Source organism: Cadophora gregata (assembly GCF_030347475.1).
Source record: "Cadophora gregata isolate MNR1 chromosome Unknown scaffold_2, whole genome shotgun sequence".
Taxonomy (NCBI): Eukaryota; Fungi; Ascomycota; class Leotiomycetes; order Helotiales; family Ploettnerulaceae; genus Cadophora; species Cadophora gregata.
The window spans coordinates 2559459-2582969 of NW_026695925.1; the positions used below are offsets into that span (position 1 = coordinate 2559459).

At 49.0% G+C, this 23511-nt stretch overlaps 9 protein-coding genes across 10 annotated transcripts; 2 read left to right on the forward strand and 7 right to left on the reverse strand.

Moving 5' to 3' along the window:
- Positions 1–20: 20 nt before the first annotated feature.
- Positions 21–1850, reverse strand: ONS95_008109 (uncharacterized protein; the record flags this gene model as incomplete). The annotated part of the gene is made up of 3 exons (XM_058501647.1): positions 21–847; positions 899–1708; positions 1781–1850. 3 exons carry the CDS (start codon positions 1848–1850, stop codon positions 21–23), a joined length of 1707 nt encoding a protein of 568 aa, XP_058362968.1.
- Positions 1851–2910: 1060 nt separating this feature from the next.
- On the reverse strand, positions 2911–4410 carry ONS95_008110 (uncharacterized protein; the record flags this gene model as incomplete). The annotated part of the gene is made up of 1 exon (XM_058501648.1): positions 2911–4410. One exon carries the CDS (start codon positions 4408–4410, stop codon positions 2911–2913), a length of 1500 nt encoding a protein of 499 aa, XP_058362969.1.
- Positions 4411–4939: 529 nt separating this feature from the next.
- PAM17 (TIM23 complex component) lies at positions 4940–5871 on the forward strand (the record flags this gene model as incomplete). The annotated part of the gene is made up of 2 exons (XM_058501649.1): positions 4940–5708; positions 5771–5871. 2 exons carry the CDS (start codon positions 4940–4942, stop codon positions 5869–5871), a joined length of 870 nt encoding a protein of 289 aa, XP_058362970.1.
- Positions 5029–8288, reverse strand: ONS95_008112 (uncharacterized protein; the record flags this gene model as incomplete). Its single annotated transcript, XM_058501650.1, has 3 exons — positions 5029–7252; positions 7437–8090; positions 8148–8288. 2 exons carry the CDS (start codon positions 8286–8288, stop codon positions 7464–7466), a joined length of 768 nt encoding a protein of 255 aa, XP_058362971.1. The 3' UTR covers positions 5029–7252; positions 7437–7463.
- A 72-nt stretch (positions 8289–8360) lies between these two features.
- On the forward strand, positions 8361–10382 carry UBA4 (Urmylation protein). 2 transcript variants are annotated; one of them, XM_058501651.1, is made up of 4 exons: positions 8361–8499; positions 8568–8878; positions 8957–9170; positions 9282–10382. In XM_058501651.1, the coding sequence occupies exons 2-4, from the start codon at positions 8614–8616 to the stop codon at positions 10348–10350; spliced, it is 1548 nt and encodes a 515-aa protein (XP_058362972.1). In that variant the 5' UTR covers positions 8361–8499; positions 8568–8613; the 3' UTR covers positions 10351–10382. The 2 variants fall into 2 exon arrangements, with proteins under 2 accessions (XP_058362972.1, XP_058362973.1); XM_058501652.1 differs by having other exon boundaries at positions 8568–9170.
- A 778-nt stretch (positions 10383–11160) lies between these two features.
- Positions 11161–12446, reverse strand: ONS95_008114 (uncharacterized protein; the record flags this gene model as incomplete). The annotated part of the gene is made up of 7 exons (XM_058501653.1): positions 11161–11242; positions 11324–11875; positions 11931–11950; positions 11998–12059; positions 12110–12124; positions 12182–12209; positions 12387–12446. The coding sequence occupies 7 exons, from the start codon at positions 12444–12446 to the stop codon at positions 11161–11163; spliced, it is 819 nt and encodes a 272-aa protein (XP_058362974.1).
- Positions 12447–13513: 1067 nt separating this feature from the next.
- ONS95_008115 (uncharacterized protein) lies at positions 13514–17245 on the reverse strand (the record flags this gene model as incomplete). Its single annotated transcript, XM_058501654.1, has 1 exon — positions 13514–17245. The coding sequence occupies one exon, from the start codon at positions 17243–17245 to the stop codon at positions 13514–13516; it is 3732 nt and encodes a 1243-aa protein (XP_058362975.1).
- A 710-nt stretch (positions 17246–17955) lies between these two features.
- Positions 17956–18559, reverse strand: ONS95_008116 (uncharacterized protein; the record flags this gene model as incomplete). The annotated part of the gene is made up of 3 exons (XM_058501655.1): positions 17956–18108; positions 18159–18387; positions 18435–18559. The coding sequence occupies 3 exons, from the start codon at positions 18557–18559 to the stop codon at positions 17956–17958; spliced, it is 507 nt and encodes a 168-aa protein (XP_058362976.1).
- A 1832-nt stretch (positions 18560–20391) lies between these two features.
- On the reverse strand, positions 20392–23459 carry MCM7 (DNA replication licensing factor MCM7). The gene is made up of 5 exons (XM_058501656.1): positions 23211–23459; positions 22898–23160; positions 22719–22852; positions 20750–22670; positions 20392–20696 (listed from the first exon to the last, which is right to left on the reverse strand). Exons 1-5 carry the CDS (start codon positions 23257–23259, stop codon positions 20604–20606), a joined length of 2460 nt encoding a protein of 819 aa, XP_058362977.1. The 5' UTR covers positions 23260–23459; the 3' UTR covers positions 20392–20603.
- Positions 23460–23511: the final 52 nt, after the last annotated feature.

Consider the following 23511-nt stretch of genomic DNA (forward strand, 5'->3'; position numbering starts at 1 on the left):
CAAGGCTGGGCCAAAGTATGTCAAAAAACGAGAAACTGTTTCCCACAACTTGTCCAGTGCCGTGCATATTGTATCCAGTTTATCTCACTTCCAATATCTGCTTTGCCATTATACATCTGGTTGGAGCTTAAGGAGTGCCCCCCGTCTCGGGCACTCCAAAGTGTTCTCAAGAACTGCAATGCGACTTCGCAATTCGAAAACCCGGTCCGTCGCATGGCCTGATTAAGCTTCTGCTCCACCAATATCCTGGTGCCCTTATCACTTTGAGCTTCTGTTCCCGCGATGAAGAGCGGCCAAAAAGTGTTCTGTGCAAAGGCGGGGTGATCCGACTGCACCAGATCGAGTCTTTGAAATAGTGCTAGTCGTGATTGTATTATCTCGTCTTGCGAATCTGGGATTGAGAGGCATCGGTAACTGTACAAAAGACCTGCATGGTGAAAGCTGTCAATGACTCCCAGGAACTGCTCACGCTCAGCTGGTGTGTTGAAGACCGTCTGTGAACATGACGCCAATGTAAGATCTCTTGCCCGCTCAAAAAGATGGCACAACTCGGTCGTCGATGTTTGGCAATCTGAGCTTGGCAGTCCCCCAGCAGCAATTTGGCGCTCAAGCGAAGTCACCCACTTGATAAGCCTAAGAAATTCGGTAAAGACACTGCTGTTGTCTTCTGTTAAGAGCTCTTGGTCATATATCTCGTCAAATGATGTTGTGCAGGCGAATGCATCAAAGACGAAAAGCTGTTCCGCAAGGAACCTGGAAGTTTCATCTTTGAACAAGAAGCCAGTTGTGGTCTGTGTACTTGCAACGGTACGTGCAGCTTCGAGATGTAGCCGCCATAATCTGGAGTCTAATACGCAATTATCAGACGGTGAAAATCAAGAAAATGGACTTGACGCACCTGGGCGAATCGTTTCCATATTGCAGAGCATAAGCATACTCGCTAAAATCGAATTTACTATGTCTTTACGACAAAACTCGTCCTTGATGTGTTTCAAGGACTCGGGGGCTATTGATGTTGATCGCATATCAGAAGCCAAAAGACCCAGCGCCAAATCACGGTAGTCATGGGCACGTCTTTTAAGGTCTTCCTTCAGAGCCGAGCAGTTTGAAAATGTGACAGAAAAGAGATGCTCAGCCGCAAATGCAAGCACTGATAAGAGTAGAGGAGTCGATTGAAGCGCCAGAGATATCATGGTAGATCGCCACTGGTTTTCAGGAGTATCCACCCAAGCCATTGTCGCTGCTAACGTTTGTCCGTAGTGATGAAACAGACGACGTGCTGTTTGATTCTGTAAGATGCTGCTTTTGAATGACGGAACTGGCGTCAAACAGTTGTCTGCTGATGGCTGATAGATAGAACAGGGCCGAGCATACTTGCTCCGGCTTTCGGAAAGGCGTTGAGTTCGTGCATCATACTTCAAGGAAGTCATTGAGACGAGGAATGGGAGGTTCGAGTCAGCAATCTGTGATTTGTTCCCAGAGTAAGAGCTGGGACTTGGGGACTCCACCGTGAAATGGACTGGAGAGCAACTGTCTTGCTGAACAGCAGGGAATGTCTTTCCAGCAAGCTTCCCACGGCTTGCCACGCCCCACCCCCAGTTGAGAACAACGCCATAGCCAGGACAAGCGAAATTTCTTGTGGTACACTTCTTGCAAGAAGGTGTTGAACGATCACATTTGATCCGTCGCCTGTTACAGACTCGACAATCTGACCAGTGTCAGTCTATGCTCTATGACGCCATTCCATGGCGAAAAGTGGAAGTGGTGTTTTCGATCATACCTTTGGAAGCTTTAGTACCTCGGCTGCCCGACTTTGAGGTTTGCTTTTCTGAAAGCCGTTTTGCGTCCATGCCTGCGCTTGTGCGCCGAGGCTGAAAGCCAATGACTTCAAAAGCGGAGTATCAGCAACAATAGTTTACGGGCCTCGACTTGCGGACTAGCGGTTTGTTCTCCCAACCGCGCCATAAGGTTTCTGAAGAGCACCAAGACTCAGGATAGTGGACAGCTTGCTGGAGAATGGCATCTTCTTTAAGCTAGCAGGACGACCGTTTGTCCAGATGCTGTGCCGTCTGTCGAGCCAAACAGAAGTTTGAAAACCAGATAAGAGAGCCAGAGTCAATAATGCGGTACATGGATTGGTCGTGGTTCATGCATGTGCATGTGGTTGGTATGAGCTGCGCGTGCTGAGTTTAGTCAGCGCACCACGCATCGAGACCTAACTGCTTTTGGAAGGTCGATGGAGAAAAGAATGGGAGGGCAGTTAACCAAAGGAATAATCCTATTTTGCTGGGTTGCTGGACTTTGTTTAGTTAGATATCATAGCCGTAAGCAGCTGAAGAATTCTAGTTACCAGAACTTCTACATGTCAACCAACAATGGCTTCGACTACGCAAGTATGGAGGAAATCTCGCGAAATGACCTGTATGGAGGCTTCTTCTTGTAAATCCAGTGTGGGGAGCCGCTGGCCGAGTACGATCTGGGCTTGGAAGTGAATGTTGGCGCCAGGTGGATTTTTAAAGTAGAATTAATTACGCTTAACTCCGAAAAGACAGACACAGAAAAGCAACAATGTAAATAGAATAGATCGAAGAACATGAGAAGCCTTACCGAGTACGTTGGCGAACACGCCTGTGTTTAAACTTGTTTCCATTTTCAAGAATCAGCCCTCAATCAGGAATCATGTCCGAGGCTCAATATGGCCGTCTACGATAGCCTTTTGTCCTATCCATAAGATCCATATGCATCCAACCGCGCTGGTATGTGTGTTCCACCCCCGTATGTAGGCACTCTACCTCAATGATGTCCATTCGCTGCCTAGCTCTGCCAGGCACAGAGCTCCCTCCAATCATACATAGCAATACATCTGCTCTTCACCGTAGGCGCAATTCCTCGACGCCAGATATAAACACTTCATTCATATTCAGAGTCATACTCTGAAGCATCATCGTCGTCAATGACTTGTCCTTGAATCGGCTGGTGGTACTTGAAAGCCGAGCCCCTAGTCTCCTTCCTTTTATGGTCCTCATCGCTTCCACCAACGGCATCGTAGCCTCGCTTGTTCTTCTTCCGGATCTTCTCCTCCTTCTCCCTAGCCAAAGCTGCAGCTTCCTCGGCCTCCAATACCGCATCGAAAGCCGCTCCCGCCTCGCCAACTGTAATCAATCCCATATCCTTCTTCCTCTCGTACACTTCAATGGACTCACTGCCTACGTTCTCGGCGGGCTCCCACGATAAGGGCCAATTGCCGACCCATTTGATAAGATAGTAGGTGACAACATGCTTACCCTTCTTTCCCACCCTGTACTGTGTCTCATCTAGGATGGCTTCTACTTCGTACTCTTCTTCTCCTAGCACTTCGTCCTCATCGGCATCGTTGTCCGCAAGAATGTCCTGCTTTGAAGAGGCAGATTGTCCCTCGCTTTTGACAATGGAGGAGTATTTATCCCAGTGTCCCGTTTTCTTCGAAGGAGTTCTACTCCTACTCTTCTCTCGCTCCATTCTCTCATCAATCTTCCCTGCCTCTAAGCTCGATGTGGTCGCAAAAGACTCATTACGTGTAGGGGGTCGCTGGTGTTTGGCTTCACTGGTTCTTGCCGATACCGAAGCACTTTGACTTCTGGAACTTCGAGCTCGCCTTGATGAGCTCCTGTCATCCCTTGGAGCTGGTGACAAAGCTTTGCTCTTCCCTTTACTGGCCGAAGACGGTTGTGGTGATGGAGATAGAGCAACATTCATATGTAGCCTAGACCGGGGGTGCGATTCCATGGTGCTACTGAGCTGTGCTTCAATCGCGAGATACGTAGACTCTTCTTCCTCCTCGCTCTCAGATTCCATCATATCGGCCAGACCTCGCTGCTTTGAAGGAGATGCTAGGGTAGGTCGCTGCGGTGATGTGAAGACCGGCTCTGGTTCTTCAATGGACTTACGAGCAACTCGAGAAGCCGGCCCCACTATGACTTTGAATCTAGAACCAACCTTCTCATCATCTGCTTCTACCAGAGCATGCTTGCGTTTCCTGCCAGGCTTTGCTTTCTGCTTTAATTCCTCGTCACGTGCCTCGAAGGCATTTCCACCCTTTGCAACCTTCCCCTTGCCCAAGTTACGACCCTCACGTTCCATAACTTGCATGTACTCGAATTGTTCAAGCGTGTATCGGGAGACATAATTGAGAATATTCTCTGGCGCAACGCTAATACGGAGGTATGGTGCCTCGGTATATGATACAACGTATCGGGGAAGATGGTTGACTTCAAAGCTAGCAACGATGATACCGTCATTTTCGTCATCCGGCATAATTGAAATTGGAGCCAGAGGAGGTCCTGAATTGGGAATGTATTTTGGTCGCTCAGCCACGACGAAGTCGAACTCGTGGTTCTCTGGGTGAATCTGGATGAGCTTGGGGCTCTCCATATCTGGTGAGGGGCTTAGAAACATCTTGGACTTTAACTCTCAAATGCGACACGACAGAGAATGGCTGAGTTAGGGACCATACGCCACATGTATGATTGGCAATGACTAGGAGTAGGTATGTATGGTTCGGACTTACTGCTTGGTTGACTGAATTTATACGTTGGCCGAACAGTTTGTGCCTGAGGCAACTATTTCTGGAGACTTGCGGTCCGCCTTCTGTAGAGACCGGATGGGGAAATAATCGATGAAAGGACGGTGGTAACCTAATCAGAAGATGAAGATCAAAGGGCGTGAGTCAGATATGCTTGGTATTCTTTCGAATAGTATTGTGTGATGTACGAGATGCCTTGTTTGCAAGGTCTCTGAATGAGGCTTTCTATCGCTGATTTTGTTATACTGATCAGTTTCGCAATCAGTGAATAGTATCGTAGAAGTTCGTTCTGCTCTATTCGCTGCAATGTCAAAAGGATTTTGGTGACTTTAGTCTGTAGACTTTCACAAGGCTGGCGATTGGTCGATGCAGACGCCAATGCAACTCAAGCGCGCAAGAGCCGCGACAATCGCCAAAGTCAAAAACACCTCCACCCAAGCTCCAAGCTTTCCTGCAAACCAAATCTCCACTCACTCACTAAAAGCCATCACCAAAATGCTGGGAGCAACACCGACACTCCGGACCGCAGCAATCGGCTGCAGGTTACAGCCTACCCTCTTCACGCCTTGCACATATCCCACGACGAGCAGTCCTTCCCTCCGCAGAAATCAGAGCACCACCACATGCACAGGCACCACGCCATCAGCTCCTAGACGACGAGTGCAGCTCCCTAAACGCAATGTCACATTCAGACCTACTTCGACAATGGTCAGACATGCTTCAACCGCTACTACTTCGCACCCTTCATCCACAGCTACGGCGTCAGAAGCTTCGGCGCCTGGTTCAGACCTCCTCGACTGGAACACATTCTTCAAGCTTCGCAAGACCCGCCGGTGGTACCAACTAGGATCGTCAGTGACCACAGGAATCGGTGGGTTTGTCGGCGGAGCACAAGTTCTCACTATGTCGGATATGGATGCTTTAGTGTCGCAAATTCCTCTTGATCCATTCATCACGCTGGGCTTGATTACATTCACGTGTGGAGGTGTGGGATGGTTGGTAGGACCAATTCTTGGAACGGGCGTGTTCAATTGGAGGAATAGAAACTACAGGACCCAGATGGCTGAAAAGGAGAAGGAATTCTATAGGAGGATTAAAAGATTCAGAGTTGATCCTTCGGCGAGTAGCATGGCAAATCCTGTACCGGGTACGTTCTCGAGATTTTTCTTCAGCTTTGCAATTTTACTTGCATACTAACTCAATCTCTAGATTATTACGGAGAAAAGATTTCCAGTGTAGCAGGATACAGGCAATGGCTGAAAGACCAACGGGCATTCAACAAGAAGCGGACAACATACATCAAGTACTAGGGGGGAAATGAGAGATCATCTGTCAGAGAAATATGGAGACCAAGATGGAAATGGAGGTGGAGATGAACTGACGGCTTGATGCAAGCACAATGCACATTTTATTTTGTTATGCCAGGAATGTAACCTGCAAGCAGGATATGAAAATACCTAGCTGCACGAAACCCGGCGGCGTTTATGAGCCTCTCCCTTGTAGCAACAGAACGGAAAATACTTGATACGTACGGATAGGAAAAATTCCCGTACTTGGAATGCTATACGATATCCGCTTTTCAACTCCACAATCCTTGAACTGTTCCAATCTTTATTTGTTTCTGATATTTGACTTCTGAACTAAAATTGGCTACTGATCTGTCACCACGCTTCGGGGTAGTGAGCTGATTCATTGTGACCTGAACAGTCATCTCTACACATCCCTTTTCTGCAAGATATGGATTCTGTCCATGAGAACCGAAGCAGTTAGAAGTTTAATCGAATGGTCACACAACAGCGCAACTTTTCAAATGGACCAAGATGCGATGTTAGTCCTGAAGTCGTCCTTGGATCGCATTATATGCTACAGTGCAGAAGGCATGAGATGGAGTCCGATGTTTGAACGGTCCTCCAAGTGGACTGCCGACAATGGTCTGACCATATTGGTGTTTGGTCACCAACACCAACAACAGTTCTCGTAGGCGAGATGGACGGTATGGCATCCGATGATGTCAGCGAATCGGGCAAGATTGGTGTCGAGTTTTCTTTGAACGTGTTGATGTCAGGGACTCGGTACAGCCGACTTGTTTTGGTTTGCGTGAGACAACGTCGAATCGAGGGGAGTAGTGGACCGGAGTGTAATGCAAATACAGTATGTACTTGTCACGCTCCAATCGCGACAGCTTTCACAACCCTGATGCAGCGCTCGCTCTCTCACATGCATTCTCTCTCTCCTCAGCCCCATTCTTCCTTTCTGTCACATTCACTAGGAGCTGTGATTTCATGATGCCCAGGCTGCACCTTTGCGTACCAGCTTCTCAATCTGTTTGCCGAGGAAACTGATATTGTCGTAGTCATGTTCTGCTATTCCTTTCTGGTGTGAAAGAGAAGGAGATTGGGAGAAGATTTGGAAAGCAAGGTTCTCTGGCAAAGAAGTGCGACCTGGAGATTATGGAGAGTTCGGACTCTGGGACACCCGAGGCGCTGGATGATGACAGCGGAATGTCCTTCAAGAAGAATCCGAAGATAGGCAGTTTTGGATTGTCAAAACGTGACTCGTAGTCGAAAATATTGAGAGCTTCAAATGCTGGCAGCTATAGCTGATGGTAGGCCAATAGCATTCCATTGAAGACTTACCTTTGGAGGGGCACAAACGTGACGAAATCTGTGCGCTTTAGAACTCGTAATGTGTCTGTAGAGATATTAGACAATGCATTTGGGTATCTTAGAAGTGCAAACAAGTATGATTGATGTAGGAGCACACTGGTGTGCAGGCTGAACACCCCGAGAAGATGCCTTCCAAAGATTTTGATATGCCCCTCCATCCCCTCCCAAGGTGAAGTAACTCCCGAACACCATGCAATAAAATGACATACCGAGTATGCAGTTCCCTGATGCAGCCGCTATTTCTTCTCCTCAAACGCCGGATGCTTCTCCATATTCTGATTGACCCAGGCCCTTAAAGCTGCGAATCTGTTCACCGCTGGATTCGACACAGGAGCCGCAGTCGCAACAGCAGTAGTTCCAGCACCGCCTCCCTCGTCGACAGACATAGCAACCTCCGGAACCTTCTCCCCTTCCTCTTTCCCGCCAGCCAGAATAACTGCCATGTTCTTCCCAAACCTCTCCCTCTCCATCCTCTCCAACTTCTCCTTCCGTTTCCTTGCTCCGGGTTTACTCTTCAAACTCTTCATCGTCATCTTGCCACTCCCCCCATTACCACCACTCGCAGCCCTGTCATTCTCCTTGACAAGATCCTCCACATCGGGCAGCGCATCCGCGAGACTCTCGAGTGTTGTAACAAGCTTCTTACTAGGTCGCCTGCGCTTCAGTGGTTTCTTGTGGGCTTTTTCGATGCGGTTGAGGAAGGAGGAGTGCTTGATGACGCGCTTGTCTTTCTTGCTGTTTATGAAGGAGTCGGAGATGACTGCGCCTTCGCGGTGCTTGGGGGGAGGGCGTGCGATCAGGCCAGAGCCTGAATTAGAGGTTTTGGCCCGGATGGAGGGGCGTTTTTTGGGTGCTGTTGGGGCCTGCAATGGCATTGAGTTAGCTATCGATTTATTCTATTGGATTTGAAGAAGTAGCACCATGATCACAGTTCTCAGTTCCGGAAATTGCGCGGCTGTAAACGCCCGAATGGAGGCAGCTCTATCGGTATGTATTTGCAAGGACAAGTTCTTGAAATAGGTAGACTTTTGATTGCCAAGATAGAAATTCTCAAGCGACATCACCGGGTGCTCGCTTGCATTTGCGACCGCGCCAAGGCCTTTCGGTCTCAATTAGAACCAGCTACGCTGTGTTCATGATTATGATATTTATCTACTTGGGTGTACAGAGCAGGATTGAATACAAAACTTCTCCATGATATTCTTTCACTATTGTGGTGCACATTGGACTAAAAAGGTTTCTTTAAACATGCACAGATCGATAGCTCCGCAGGTACATTGAATCTCGTAGCTCGCCTTTTTAACCGAGATTTACAAGAGCTGAATTCTTACCTGAACCAGCCAGTACAGTACAGCCTTCAAAAGACAACCAAAGTCACGCCAAATCATGAATTCGGCCACCACCAGTCCCGAAAGTCTAAGGAAACAGATATCAACCACTGAAAACGAACTAAAGCGATTAAAAGCACAGCTCGCAAGCGCCGAAGCCCAAGAAGCTGTACAGAAGCAGATCGCGGGGTTGCACTTAGGTGCGGGGGATCCCGTGACAGAGCTTGAAACTGGCAGTGCGAGTGAGAGGAAATGGCCGCTGTCCGAGGAGGAATACAGGAGGTATGGAAGGCAGATGATTGTTCCTAGTGTCGGGATTCAAGGTAACTTTGTTTGGCCTGTTTTTGACCCTGGTGTCGAGAAGAAGCATGGAATGAATCATGACTGATATATCAGTTTAGGACAACTCCGCCTCAAAGAAGCATCCGTCCTCATCGTCGGAGCCGGCGGTCTAGGCTGTCCAGCAGCAGCCTATCTCGCTGGAGCAGGAGTAGGTACCATCGGCATTGTAGATGGTGATGAAGTCGAGACGTCAAATCTCCATCGACAGATCTTACATAGCACTGCCAAAGTAGGCATGAAAAAAGTCGAGAGTGCGATAGAGTATCTCACAAAGTAGGGACCTATTTCGTCTTATCCCATACATCACTCATTTGGTTTCCAAAAGAAGAAAGCCGAGAAAAAAGAAAAGACCCTTCATACCTACACAACACTAACTCATCACAGCTTAAATCCAAATCCAACCTACATCCCCCATCCCACACACCTCACTCCCCAAAACAGCCACTCCATAGTCTCCCAATACGACCTAGTCCTCGACTGCACCGACCACCCCACGTCGCGGTATCTCATCTCTGACATATCAATCCTTCTCTCCAAACCACTCATCTCCGCCTCCGCTCTCCGCACCGACGGCCAGCTAATAGTCCTCAACTCGCCTCCATTACCAGCCGGTCACGCATCCGGTGGTCCCTGCTACCGCTGCGTATTCCCCAAGCCGCCACCAGCAGAGAGCGTAGTAAGTTGTGGGGATGGAGGCATTCTTGGGCCAGTGGTAGGTGTGATGGGTGTGTTGCAGGCGTTGGAGGCGATCAAGTTGATTGTTGCTGGGAAACTGGAAGCTTTCCCTCCTCCTCCACGTCCGCCAACTCCTTCATCCGAATCAGCACCTGGATTAGGATCTGCAACCTTAGGTGGACAAGTCCCAATCCAACCCGACGTAGCAACAGCAGCAGCAACCATGCTCCTCTTCTCCGCCATCAGCAACCCTCCATTCAGAAGCGTACGTCTACGTTCCCGCCGCACAAACTGTTTCGCTTGCTCCTCCTCCGCCGGCCTCTCACTCGAGAGTCTTACGAGCGGAAGTCTAGACTATGTGTTATTTTGCGGCGTCACTTCACCGATCAACATCTTAAATCCAGAGGAGCGGATCGAAGCTCGTCAATACCACGAAATCTTGCGAGCTAAACCAGAGAAGAAACATCTATTACTAGATATCAGAGAGAAAGTGCAATTCGACATCTGTAATCTCGAGGGCTCGATCAATGTTCCATTTTCCACATTACAGGGAAATAGAGGTGTTGCTCGTTCAGGAGAGAAGCCTGTCTGGGTACCAGAAGGATTGCCGGAAGATGCGCCGATCTATGTGGTTTGTAGATTAGGCAATGATTCGCAAGTTGTGACAAGGAAGTTGAAGGAGAGCGGGTTGGCGAGTCAAGGGAGATATATTGGAGATATCAAGGGTGGGTTAAAGGCTTGGAAGGAACAGGTTGATGGGTCTTGGCCGGAATATTGAATACGGCTAAGGTAGGTAATGCAAAATACAATGATTTTATTCACATATGTCCAAACAGATATTGGTCTTTTGGGCATTGCGAGACTGCACGCTTTTAAGCGATCCGGGTTGTTGACATCAAGCTGCACCCCGGGGAGATATTATGTTCGCCTTGTCAAACTTCAGACGAAAACAGACCCAGGCCGCCTTCAGTAATGTCATGCCATCCGAAAACCGAGCTATCATCTAATCTTCTCATCCCATAGTTGAGAAATGGTCCCCCATCCAATGTCTGCCACTCATTGTATCTCTTACGAAGGCGCTCAGTTCCAAAGTAAACTAACATATTCACTCAGGATCAAGAGCTCCAAGAGCCTTCTGCTCGTACGTGCTGAAAATCCATTGCCATTATTTATCCGTTCCGCTCTAGGTATCTTGTTGTGCGCTCACACTACGAACCCCCAGCCCAATGCCACCAGCCCAGACCAACCGTTCAGCCGATGCCATCTCAGCAGTATGCATCCCGAATCCCGCCCACTTGCTGACTAGACGACGCCCCTTAGAGAAAGATATGCACATTCATTGGCCCCGCTGCCCTCCTGTCATCCCACACCAACAGTCGTGAATCTCATTTGCGCGTAAAACGTCCTACTGACCCAAACCCATTCCCAGAAGCTCAAAGCATGCAAGAGACAAAAATCGAAGAAGAGAAATCAACGACAGCCATTGTCCCCCACTCTCAAAACCAAAATACTCCATGCGCCCTCGCTATCATATCTCTCTGTTCGATTCCGCTACCAAGTCCGTATGTATGGGTAGGAGGAAAGGTAGTTACGAATCGATCCGGGGAGGGCTTCGAGAATCTGTCTTACCGCCCTTACCGAACGGAGATGCGGAGCGTGAGTCTTCAGTTCTGTGCAGTGCCCTGATTAGCTCCTATCCGGACAGCACAGTTCTTTTGCCAAATCGGACAACCAGACGTGGGCGAACTTACGATCTCCTTCTCTCGCCCTCCTTCCTAAACCCTTCAATAGTCTTCAACATCTCCTTCCGCCCACCATTCGCATCAACCAGCTTTCCACCCATGCTCATACTAACTTTCTCTCTCGCATTGGCACTCAGAAGTCTTTTGAGCAGTAAATGTCGCATCTGGATACAGACATAGACTCCACAATCAGAACTGTTCTCCTGCTGGGGACTATCCTCCAAATTCATGAAGCGCAGCGGCCGGCCAAGTAGAATCGAGATCTTGTTTGTTGCGAGCATAGCCTCGTTGTAGTTTGAGGGCGAGAGAGAGTCGTAGTGGAAGGCTACCCCATCAATGACCGAGACCAGGAGTAGAGACCAGTGCGAGCCGCCTTCTGCGACGGAGACGTTGCGCGCGTCATTTATGGGCAAGAAGATGTGCGTTGTGCGTGTGAAGTTGGGTAGAGCATCTTTAAGTGTAAGAGGGTCCGGTGTTTGCATCAGCATAAATGCCATCGAGGGCCGTAGGAGGACGATGTGCGAGGAGGGGTATTTGCGGAGCTCTTCGCGCTCGAGATATCTGCCATACCGTCATTAGTGACGCTATTGTAATACCGATACAGGGTCTTCCGTACTCTTCCCAGAATGCAATGGTCTGCAAGACTATGTTAGCTACCGTGTGTGCAGAGAGCAACGTTGTACAGAGAGACATGCATTATCCGTGAGCCAGTCATTTTTCAGCGTGTCGACATCCTCTTTGGTCACTATCCAGCAATAAGTTTCCAATCCAGCCTTGTAGTACTGTAGAACTCACATCGAATATCGTAGTCTGCATGGAGTCAGTCAATCGTTCCACGACCCGGGGATGGCTGTGGATAATACTTACAGCTGAGATACGCATCGTCAGGTTGCAACTGTTTCCATTCCACCCACCTGGTCAGCCATTGTGTTCCGCGAAACCCCATTGCATATCATTGCTTGTGTTTGTTATGCCTTGCCTTGCTCTGCTTGCTCCGCGCCCCAAGTACGGCAGATAGCATGCCTCGGGATCTAGAGGGAGATGGGAATAGACTAAGAGAGCTGGCACGTACCGAGTCTCCGAAATGTCTGCTAACTCGGCCCTTGAAAGGATGAAAACCGTCACGTCCCATTGTGTCTGATTGTGCGATTCTTTCCTTGCTTTGTTTGACCACGCTCTGCTGTTCTATGGGCAGTTTGAGGGACGGGTAGTGGGGTGAGGCTGGCTGCGCGGTTCACGATCGGCGGGCTTGGGGTCTCCAGAGGAATGAGAGCAGAAGGCTGGTGAACAGAACAGAATGAAGGCAAGGAGTGAAGCCTAATTGTAGTTCTGGGATCGCCAAATATTTCTGATCTCTGCGGTCGTTGTCTCGTGCAGGGTTGGTTGCGTGGACGAGTCGTGAAGAGGGGACCTTCGAGTGAGCCTGGCCCACCTTCACTCTGCCCTGTTCAGCCCAGCCCCAATCTCGGCGTGCCATTCGAGATTCTGCTGCGTCATCGAGTCGTTCAGCCTCAACTCAACGTCCTTCACTTTGTATCCACAATCACATCTTCGGTCGGGCTGTGCTGCAAACTACAGTAATACCAAAGGCCACTTTGTCTTATTTTCCACGTGTTTCGGATTTTACAAACACAGCTCTTTATTAGAGGCATCTGCCGAGCTACGATCATATCTTTAGGTGGTACATTCTATCAGGTTCAAATTCCAGCTTCATTGCAATCAATCAGTCCAGCAGCCATGATGCTCATACATGCACACTCCATCACATCATACCAGTCATTGCCACCGTTATTACCAGAATGACCCCATCAAGCAAGAAAGCTCAGCACATTTTCAGTCAACGCGAGACGTCCAAACACCTTCACTCCTCTGTCGGCTTTCGACCTTCAGAAATCTGCTTGCGAATGGCATTTTGTCTTCTTCGCCATTCCCTTTCGAACTGGCTTGTTGAATGCTCTCTCAGGCTCTCTTCGGTCTCCTTGATGACACTCTTTGATTCGGTCAGGACTGCGGCTATTTCCGATTTCTTCTGATCGAGGTTGCGGAAGATGGTCCCTCTCTGATTCTCTCGCTTCGTCTTGAGGCTGTTCAGCAATTTGGTGCCATTTTCCGTGTATTGATCAGCCAAAAGATCCATCTTGTCTTCCTCGCTTGATAACCGAATGATCAGTTCCTAGCCATGTGTTAGCAGCAAATTGTTCAAGGTATCAAGAGCATACTTACATCAGCGATCCGATGAATAGCTTGTCCAAGCGTGTTATAATGCGGACGAACAGCAAGATTCCATATTTCATTTCGAGCTGCAACCTCTTGAAGTGGTGTTCTTGCTGCATCGCTGGATTGCGATCCATATGAAGTACCACTCGTCAATTCACTTGGGGATGATTGCTCGTAGACAATCGGCCTAGTCTTTCTCTCTCCCTGCTTCACAAATCCCAGTCCCTGGTTGTTAATATTTAGAACGGGTTTCTGAAGAGTGTGATCTGGTAATTTTAGGGCTTCATTCGATCGAATGCTAGCAGCACGATGACCTTTGGCGGCTTGAAGTTCAAGAGACTGGCGTCTTGACTCGAACGCATTCTTTGCCTGAGGAATTTCCTTTGACGCGCTGCTTTGGAGCCGCTCGATGAAGCAAGAAGCTTTTCGGTTCCGCTCAACAAATGGATCCGGCAAAACTTTATTTTCCTCGACAACTTGTTTGGTATCAACATTGGTGTAAACGCCATGGATCTCTCCGTGTGCAACGTAACGACTATTGGGCTCTTTTGGAGAAGATGGGCGGGCTTTCAGCTTGCCTCCCAAGGTAATCTTCGACCCAAATATCTGCGATACCCTTCTTGGTCGAGTTATTTCCTCTTCCACAAGTGCTGTCTGGACGTCTGCTATGGCCTTCGAATCTTGGGGTACGGTTTGAACTTCGGATTCGGATAGTCTCTCTTTCAACTTGCGGAAATGGTCGATCGGGCTTTCACCAGCAATTGGGCTGCCGTTTCGATCAACTCGAGAAGCCTGGGAACTTGGCCTGGAACTTAGTCTTTGACGACCTTGCTTTGGCTTAGCCACCCGTGGAGGAGGGCTGCTATTCGGTTCCATTGCATAGTAGTCATTAGGCCCAGCCACTGGACTGCTGTTTTGCTTCTTCTTTGGAGGGCTAACAACATCTGCAAAATTCGCCTTTTCACGCTTCCGCTTCCGATCTGCTGCGTGAACTTCGACTGGACTGACTTCTACCTGAACGTCCAGAGCTGATGTTATGTTTTGAGGCTTGGCAGCGCTTGCGACTCCTTGATTTCGAGGGCCTTGGCCACCAAAATTGATAACCTGTGGTTTGCGATTTGGGTCCTTGACTACTATAGAAGTTTCAGGGCCTTCAGGGCCTGCTGCCTTCGACTCAATTGGCTGCTGTGCTGCCTTGGATGCTAAGCGAGGACTTCTGCGCAGTGGCGAGGCTGAACTCGTCTTCGATTTTCTGGGCTTCTTCGTTGTGGTCTTTGCAGCAGCAGCCTTTGGAAGAACAATATCCGGGTTATGCTCATTAACTCCTTGCGTATTATCCTCTCCTGCTCGGCGTCGCTTAGTGGCAGGAGGCTCCTCGGGGCTTGGCTTCCGCTTCTTCGAAACAGTCACAACATCGACACGGCGGACCGCTTCACTCAGCATGATCCGATCCCCAGTAACAATGTCTAAATCGGTATTGAGCAAAACTGGAGTCGTGTCTGAGATCTGTGCTGGCAAATTCAGCTTTATGGCATTCAGTACTTCCGCTGAGGCTTTGGTCTTCACTTGAGTCTCGATAGTTTCGTGAATAGACGGTGGGTACGGAACCTCGGGAGACTCATCATTTGGAACAGCATCGGTTCCTGGAAGTGGCGTTTCTGGATCATCTGGAAGCATAGAACGCGGAGAATTCGCGACCGAAGTATCAGCATTCGGTGCTGATGGTGCATCGTCATGCTCAGAGAGAAATGGATTCTGGGCGAGGACTTCATCATCTGACTTATGGTCGTAGGCTCTGATCTTATCGCCGGCATTTTGGACTGATTCGTCCTCACCAGTAGGGGACGGCGCCTGTTGAGAACCCTTTTGTCGAATGGTGCTCTTTAAGAAGGCAGTAGGCTTTGTTGGAATTGCCAGCTGACGCTCGTCTTGCTCCGGCTCACTGTCCAAAAATCCCAAAGACTCGCCCAACTTGTGTGCCAAGTCGGTACCAGAGTGTCTCGGAGCAGGCTTGGAAGATATGCTTACTTTCTTAGGCTCCTTTGCAGCAAAGTCTGTAACCTTCGCTACATTCCTAGGACTCGCGTCGTAGAGATCTCTGTCCTGTTCCAGGAGTGGAGATTTGTCAGGCGCCAATCCTAGAGAGCGGGCATCCTCAGCTTGCAGTCTGGAAATATCCTGATCACTGTCTGGTGAATACGATTCGAGATCAGAAGCACTCTTCTCGGGAAATTTGTTTGGTATTTGAGTGCCACTGTTCTTCTTGTCTTCGACTGCCTGCGACTTAGGCTTGGTCGGAGAAGACTTCTCGATCTTGTGATCGTCGTGACTGTCATCGGCACCCAGCATCTTATCCTTTACCTTTGAAGCGGCCGTCCGTTGACTCTGCCTCGTTGCTCGCAAGGCTGCTGGGGCTGACTGTCTCTTGGTAGCATCCGCCTTGTGGGATATGCCAGGCTTAGTGGCCTTGGTCTCTGACTTTGGATTTGGCTTCGCGGGGTTCGTGCCTGCTGTGTCCTTTACTCCCACGGTACTACTATTTGTGTCATTGGAAGCATTTCCTGTTGGCTTATGAAGACCGTAGCGTTTCCGAACCGGTGCGGGGGAGTCATCTGTGCTGACAATCTTTGACTTCGATTGAGTTCCGATTGGCTTAGCGACCGTATTTATCGGTTTGGAAATTGATTTAGCCTTCGATACTTTAGGAGTGGAGGCATCGTTGGCATCTGGACTGGGGATCAGGTTGTCTGAGAAGTCATATGCTAGATCAACTGTATTTGAAGCCAAAGCTGTCTTCGAGCCTACAGCGCTTGATTTGACAACTTTTTTAGTGGCTGCTGGGCGACGCGCTTTGATAGCAGCAGAAGCAACGATTGGCTGTTTTGCAACACGCAAATCTTGTGAAGGAGCCTTCGCATTTGCATCCTTCTGCTCTTTGCGGGTGGCGGATGCGGCGCTGGTAAGATCTTTGACTCCTGAATTGGCTTCAGTTCTCGCCTGCAACAAGCTGTTGCCTTTGCCATTTCTATTGTCAGCTTTTGCTGCCTTGATACCCGTAACGTGGGTTTTTGATTTCGCTGTCGTCAAGTTACTGTCAAGGCTATGACGTCCAAGAACGATAGGTGGTTTAGCTTTCGGCTTGACGCCTTTACGGCCGCGCGGAAGCAGTGGCATTGGCATTGTTTTAGATGTTTGAAAATCAGGACTGAGCACCTTGGTTTGGGTTATCTCCGGACTTGCAGTGTAGAGGTCCTCTTCCCCTGAAAGATCTTCCCCATTCTCGATGCTTGATTTGTTTCGGTCTCCGTGACCTTGCTGTGATTTGGCTCGCGCTTCAGAGTCTTCCTGGGAGCCAGGAAATTGATTTTGGGAGAGCTCTTTAGTGCTACCCAGCTCCTGAATTTGACGTCGAGATTCTTGAGTTCTTGCTTGAGTTTCACCGAGATCCATACTGGTCACTTTCGTGGTTGGCTGGGTGTTGTTCAAGCCGCCGCTATCTGAATAAGAGATCTCGATGTCATCTTGGAACTGAGAGATGATATTGTGAAAGCTGTTGATGCTTTTGGAGACCATCGAGAATGCCACCGTGTCAAGTTGTAGTGCTTTGGCATCCAAGAAGCAAGGTAGGTCGTCATGTCCCTCATTATGCTTCACTATGGCGAGCGAGATCCTCAGAGACTCTATCTGAGATGTGTTGTCTGACACAAAAGTCATTTTATTGATCGACGAGATGGGGACATCGAGGACTGTGTCGAAATGGCCTTCTCGAGATGTTGCTAAGAAGCTCAACAGTGCACCATCCACAAAAAGTACAGCATTGTGATGTCTCGGCCCAAGTTGGTCACCTGGTGTCTATTATTGGAAGAGTAAGTTCCCATTCTGAAATGTGAGGTGCGTCTGGAGTGTAAGGATTGAACTTACCAGCTTTATCTTCGTTGCGAAGAACAAATACCCAATACTAGATATCTGTTAGGCCATGACCGCGGGGTACAAAGGGATAACGTACTTATCTGCAACTTGAATAGATGGGTTGTTCGAGACATCGTCAATGTACTTTTGGAATTGGACGAGCCATCCAGCACTACCCTGGCTGGAATATGGAAATCCAGCATAAGCGTCCACATCATAGTGTTCGGGAAACATGTTTTCCAACGGTGTACCCTTGCCGACCATAGCCCGCACAAGCTGGGCATAGATGACCTTCAGAATCTCATCTGTCTCCTCGACTACTTGGCGGCCAATGCCCCGTCTGTTCATGGCTTGTTAATGGGTACCTACTGTAGGACCAGGGAGTACCGACCTCGAATCTTCTGGAGCTTGTTCCAATTTGCAATGATTGCTTTCACTGTCCTTGACTAGCTGGATGCAGAGTAGTCCGGCCTTGACACCAGTCAGTGTCTGCTTTACGAATTGGCCAGAGTGCTTCAAAAGCTTACCCATCGTCGCATGCCAAAGTAATTTTCGGAATCAATGAAGTAATTCAGCAGCTGTATAAGACACTGCGATCCAATGATGTCCTTCTTCTTGTCCAGCTCGTCCTTGTTTTCCGTGTTTTGTGCATCATGGAACAGTGAAGCCTATCTTCCTGTCAGGCGGCGATTGAGGCAGAATGGTCGAAGAGACTTACTGCCAGTAAATGGAGACCGCGCTCAGCTTCCTTGCATGCCTCCATCTGTAGGATAATTTTGAGGATGACGGAAAATGCTTCGGGCTTCAAACGGCTGCAGAGGTTGACATCGTCTTCATCATCGAGTTTCCTCACGAACTCATCAACCTCTGGCTGGTTTATCAATGTGTGTTTCTGGCGGCATGCAGTGATGATCCCATTTATGGCTTTAAGCAGTGCAGATGGAACACTGTGAAAACGTCAGGAATGGTTAACAATGGTCCAGAGGAGACTCACCCAATTAGTACTGGCGCATCCTTGACCTTGTCTAGGTGTGCGGAGAACTTCTGGAAGACAGTTTGTATGTTGTCTTCTTGAGATGCCGCACCAGCAGCCTTCTTTCCTCGTTTCGCAGGCATCATGACGAGTTTTCAGAATGAACGCGGGACCTGATCAAAGAAGCGCGTATCAGTATGCCATGTGGTGAAGCTCGATCGTCTCAATTGAGAGGAGAATGAGGAGTTGAACCAGCTTACAGTCACTGGAAGTCACAGGCAGAAAACAACAACGCGTCGGGCGGCGCGTCGGGCGGCTCTCAGGGACGCGATTGCTGTTTCCGGTCTGCGTGAGGTAAGAAGTTGATTGGTGCTATGCTGAGACGCACTCTGTTAGCTTCGAAAGTTGGGATGGAATGATACGAGGAGTTCGGACGAAAGTCACACTTCGATATCTGCCAAACAGAATATCTGCATATCGACTTTTAGACTTCCCCCGACGTGCTGAGAGACAGCCTGCAGGGGGTTAGAAGAAAATGGACGCGCAGAGATCATTAAAGTACAGTGAATGAGTGCGGGATGAGTGGTTGAGGACCAGGTTGAATCCTGGAGAACTGCTGATGAGGTGGAGTTCAGGGGTCGAGACTTACAAGATCAAGACGATACGTGATGACAATGGTGATGGTGACGACCGGCACACTCAGAGTTAGTCACCCATCGTCGTCCTTGTTGTCGCTAGATTAACGTTGAAGTTAGAATTGAAAGAGCAAGGCAGTAATCTGCCCTAACCTCGTGCCGTACTAGTAAGCGAGCGAATGGCAATACCCACCCCAAAACTGGAAGGAACCTACTAGGGACTCAGGTGCAGGTGAACAAAGCCCAGGATAGCAGGATTGATCAACTTCGCACTTCTCAAAGGGCAGGATCGATGGAGAGAGCCGATCCTTGGTGCTGTCACGTGAGAGCACGACCAGCTCTCCCCTCCTCCCCACCTTATTGGTAATCTCGAGCTCAGAATCTCACGGGATGGGCCTTCTACCCTCAGATCTTGAATAGTAGGAACGCATAGTTTGCCCATATTACACCAAAGCCCACTTCGGACACTAGGTAGCATTACCCCCGGCCAAGGGCAGCGGATCAGCAGCTAGCTTTATTTACAAAACCCCTTAAGCGAGGTGAGACACAATTCAACCCATGATTATTTCTGAGGCTGCTCAGGCCCAGTACGCGCCACTGCAGACTGCAACTATCTTGAACATTGCTGGTTGATTTCCGAGACGTTTCATTGCCAACGAGATTCTCACATCCATCTCAGGCATGCCAATCCACTTGGTGTTCCAATAGAAGCAGGCTTATTTCAGAGCAGTTCAGCCGAGTACCGAGCTGTAAAGGCGTTCCACAGAGCCAGTCTTCGATTTTGATGGCAGCTCCGTGCTGGAGTAAAGCAGAAACATCCTCCTGCTTGGACAGTACTAAAGTTCTGATTGATTTAAGCCGCTTATGGTGCTCATTGTCGACTTCCGAGAAGGCTGGTGAATAATTGACATCCGTAGCTCGGTCTAACAGTCAAGACACGACTTCCCGATGATTGGTGCTTTGCGGAGTGACTTTGAGGCAGTTCAGCGCCATGAGAAGCGGCGTACCATGATAAACAGATCCTGAATCGACATCTGCTTTGCAGATAGTTATGTCTCGACAGCTTCGGCGTGGCCAGCCTTTGACGCAGCATGTATTGGTGTCTCAAGAGGACCGCCTTGTACATTGACTGCCGTTTGTTCGAACAGTAGACATCAGCGTAAAATTCTGCCGAATGTGACCTCAGCTTAGAGAGGCCTACCAAGCTCACACCTTTCTATGATGCTATTTTTAAGCAGCATTGGAACCAGGTTATGATCCATGCAAATCGTGACCTCACACGAAAGCCAATGGACATTCACCACGTGGGCAGCGCACAGCAGTGAACATATCAGCGCCGCTGGGCTCCGAGAAAAACATGTATTTGATTCAATTAGTTTCTCTACTCTTAACACACACACGAAAACTGTGTCCACAACAAAACGCCCTCCTCATTTTTGGCTCTCAACTCAGCCAGAACGAACAGAATAAAAATCAATGCCTAGAACGCCATAAATGACATATCCACGTAAGACCAGAGCCCTTCCCAACCTTGCCCCAAGAATGCATAAACCGTCTATTCCATTTCAAACTCAGCATCGCGAGCCATGTGTGCGGCTTCCGAGACGATGAAAATGAGGCGGGTACCGTTTCCAGCAGTTTGCCAAATCTAGCAAGATTCGTTAGCAGCGGTCTGAGCAGTGAGCAAGAGGGGAAACTTACGTCCAAATTGGTATACTCCATGACCGCGGTCTGCCACTGGTCTAACGTGAAACCCTTTGCGATAATTCTGCCCTCGACCTTCTTCATGCTGAGTTCCATTCCCAGTTCCTCGTCACCATCCTCCGCATCATCCGGCCTACACTGTCCACTCTCTGCAAGAGCACGAACCATATTGTAGATTCGAGAGCTGGGGCTCATGTCCTTGCCATAACCACCCTGGTCTTGGTACAAGGACTCCTTGCTAGCTTCGATCAGTCGCAAAGCTTCATCAACATCATCCTGGACAACTTCTTCACTGAAGCGCAGACGTGCGAGGGCTTGGGCAAGACGAAGTATACCGAGGAGTGTACGTGGTGACGTGTGGGTGAACTGTTTCTTGTTCTTCTCGTCTCGAGATTGCTGATCGCGCATCTTGACGTATGCCTTCACCATGTACTCTGAGACTGGTGTAGGCACAACTGGTCTGAAAGTCCGTGCTTGAGCAACATATTGGCGAACTTCGTGCGGAGTGAAAACTACGCCATCAGTATCTGGATGCTTATTGTTCATGTGAACAAAGGTGACGTGGCGAGCGAGAAGAGCATCGGTATCTCTGGTAGGAGTGTCAAGGATAAGGAAGAGGACGTCGAAACGAGACAGAAGAGCAGCTGGAAGGTTAATGTTCTCGACGGGGGAGATGCGTGGGTTGTAGCGACCGTAGAGAGGATTAGCAGCGGCGAGAATAGAAGTTCGCGCGTTGAGAGTCGTTGATATTCCGGCTTTCGAAATCGAAATCGTTTGCTGCTCCATAACTTCGTGAATTGCAGTTCTATCACTGTCGTCCATCTTGTCAAACTCGTCGATACAGCAGATACCATTGTCTGCCAAAACCAGAGCACCACCTTCCAAGATCATTTCGTCAGTGACGGGATCCTTCATGACAGCTGCAGTAAGGCCGACACCACTAGATCCTCGACCAGTAGTATAGACACCACGAGGGGCAACTTTGGTGATGTATTTGAGCAATTGAGATTTGGCCACACCAGGGTCACCCATCAAGCAAATGTTGATGTCTCCCCTGATTCGCATGCCGTCTCCCATAGCTTTCGTTACACCTCCTACGAGCAGCAGCAAGAGAGCCTTCTTCACGTCCAAATGACCATAGATTTCGGGAGCAATAGACTTCGCTAAATATTCGTAGACATGACCAGATGCTCGGTATTGCTCGATTCGCTTGAAAACTCGGTTGTCCACAGCTAAATCTTCATAAGCCTTCTTGTGCTGGGTAACGTGTTGAGCTTCGAGGAATGTATCTGTGAGGAGACCAGCTCTGATGGCTTTGAATCCAGTGTATGGAGTTGGCAAAAAGATACCAGCGATGTCCACCACATCTCCAGGGTTGATCCGACGAACCAAGGCACCATGGCACAGAACTGTTAACATTCTTGGAATGTGGCCGACCGGAACGTGTTCAGCCATCTCCTGGATCTTTACTTCCTGGAATGGCTGAAATTTGGAGGCACGCGTGGAGTGGTGCAACTGTCCTTTGGTCTGGTTGGTCTGACAATCCTGCGAGGGACACTCAACCAAAGGACCAAAAGTTTTCGTTCCGACTGGCTGGAAGATCTCACAACCGCAACGGTCGCACGTATATGCGTTGACCTCCACAGTTGGCTTGACATCGGAGACCCTTGTCGTGATTCCTCGTACGGTAATTAAATGGCCCAGGTGCTCTCCACGAACTTGTCGTACAGCCAAGGCCTTCAGAGGCTCTCCATTGTTCATTCTTGGTTTGAAATTCAATGTGTATCGGCGAGTCAACTCCGCTGGGAAAAGTTCTGGTTCAAGGATGGTCTCTGGTTGATCTGCCGCAGCTCGTTGAAGAGCGTTGTTTCGGGCTGTTCGTTGAGCCATGAGCACATCTAGGACATCGTCCTTGTAGCTGCCAAAGATCAGTACAATTCTGGTTCAGTTTGTATGGGTCTCTCACTTGATTTCTCGCGTGGGGTCGGGCATGACTTTGTCTACCGCCTTCGACAAGATATCTAGATAATGCTTCGCATTGACTTCGATCGATGCGACCAAGTTTAATGGGGTTCCACTCTCCTCCAGGACTTGATCATACTGTATCATGTCAGAATGGCCCTTTTTATGTGAAAGCTTTCCTACCTGAGCCAGATCATCCAAATCGATGGTAATTTCGTCTTCATAACGGTCTGCGACTTTCTGGAGGACTTCCATGTACTTCAGTTTCGGCGCTTTTGTCTGCGCTCCTGTCCGTCTCCGCGAATCCTGCCCCTCATCGTCATCATCATCCATAAAGTCGTAATCGTCACTGAAATCATCCTCGTCGATATTCATATCATGGAGAGCCCCTGCAAGCTCAGACTTCGGGGAAGTCTTGAAAGTGGAGAGGAAGTCCTCAAAAGCGACTGATAGATGTCAGATCAATGCGGAAGAGCAATCAGAAAGTTCTACATACGCTGATGCTCCTCATAGTTGACGGGCGACCTGAAAGTAAGGAGCGACATCTTGCGCAAACCCCCTGAACTTCGTGAAGGACCTCTGTTGTGGCGCAGAAAAGACTGATTGATAACGAAGATCTGTTGATTGTTGGGATCTACTAGAATTGCGCAGTGACAGTTACTGTGTTCGAGCAGTGTGGTGTTGTTATTTTGGTATCGAGGGGTTCGTCGCAACACAGATGGGACCAGGAGAAGAGGCTGGGAAGGGCAGCGCAAAGGCATGGGCATGTCGTGTTTCTCTTTACGCGAAAACGCGGT

Excerpts from the sequence above, each read along its gene's own strand:
- UBA4 (XM_058501651.1), top strand. The coding sequence starts at position 8,614 with ATGAATTCGGCCACCACCAGTCCCGAAAGTCTAAGGAAACAGATATCA. Across the intron at positions 8,879-8,956 it reads TCCTAGTGTCGGGATTCAAG|GACAACTCCGCCTCAAAGAA; the intron begins GTAACTTTGTTT and ends ATATCAGTTTAG. Across the intron at positions 9,171-9,281 it reads GCGATAGAGTATCTCACAAA|CTTAAATCCAAATCCAACCT; the intron begins GTAGGGACCTAT and ends AACTCATCACAG.
- MCM7 (XM_058501656.1), bottom strand. The coding sequence starts at position 23,259 with ATGTCGCTCCTTACTTTCAGGTCGCCCGTCAACTATGAGGAGCATCAG. Across the intron at positions 22,853-22,897 it reads ATTTGGATGATCTGGCTCAG|TATGATCAAGTCCTGGAGGA; the intron begins GTAGGAAAGCTT and ends GACATGATACAG. Across the intron at positions 20,697-20,749 it reads TGGAGTATACCAATTTGGAC|ATTTGGCAAACTGCTGGAAA; the intron begins GTAAGTTTCCCC and ends GAATCTTGCTAG.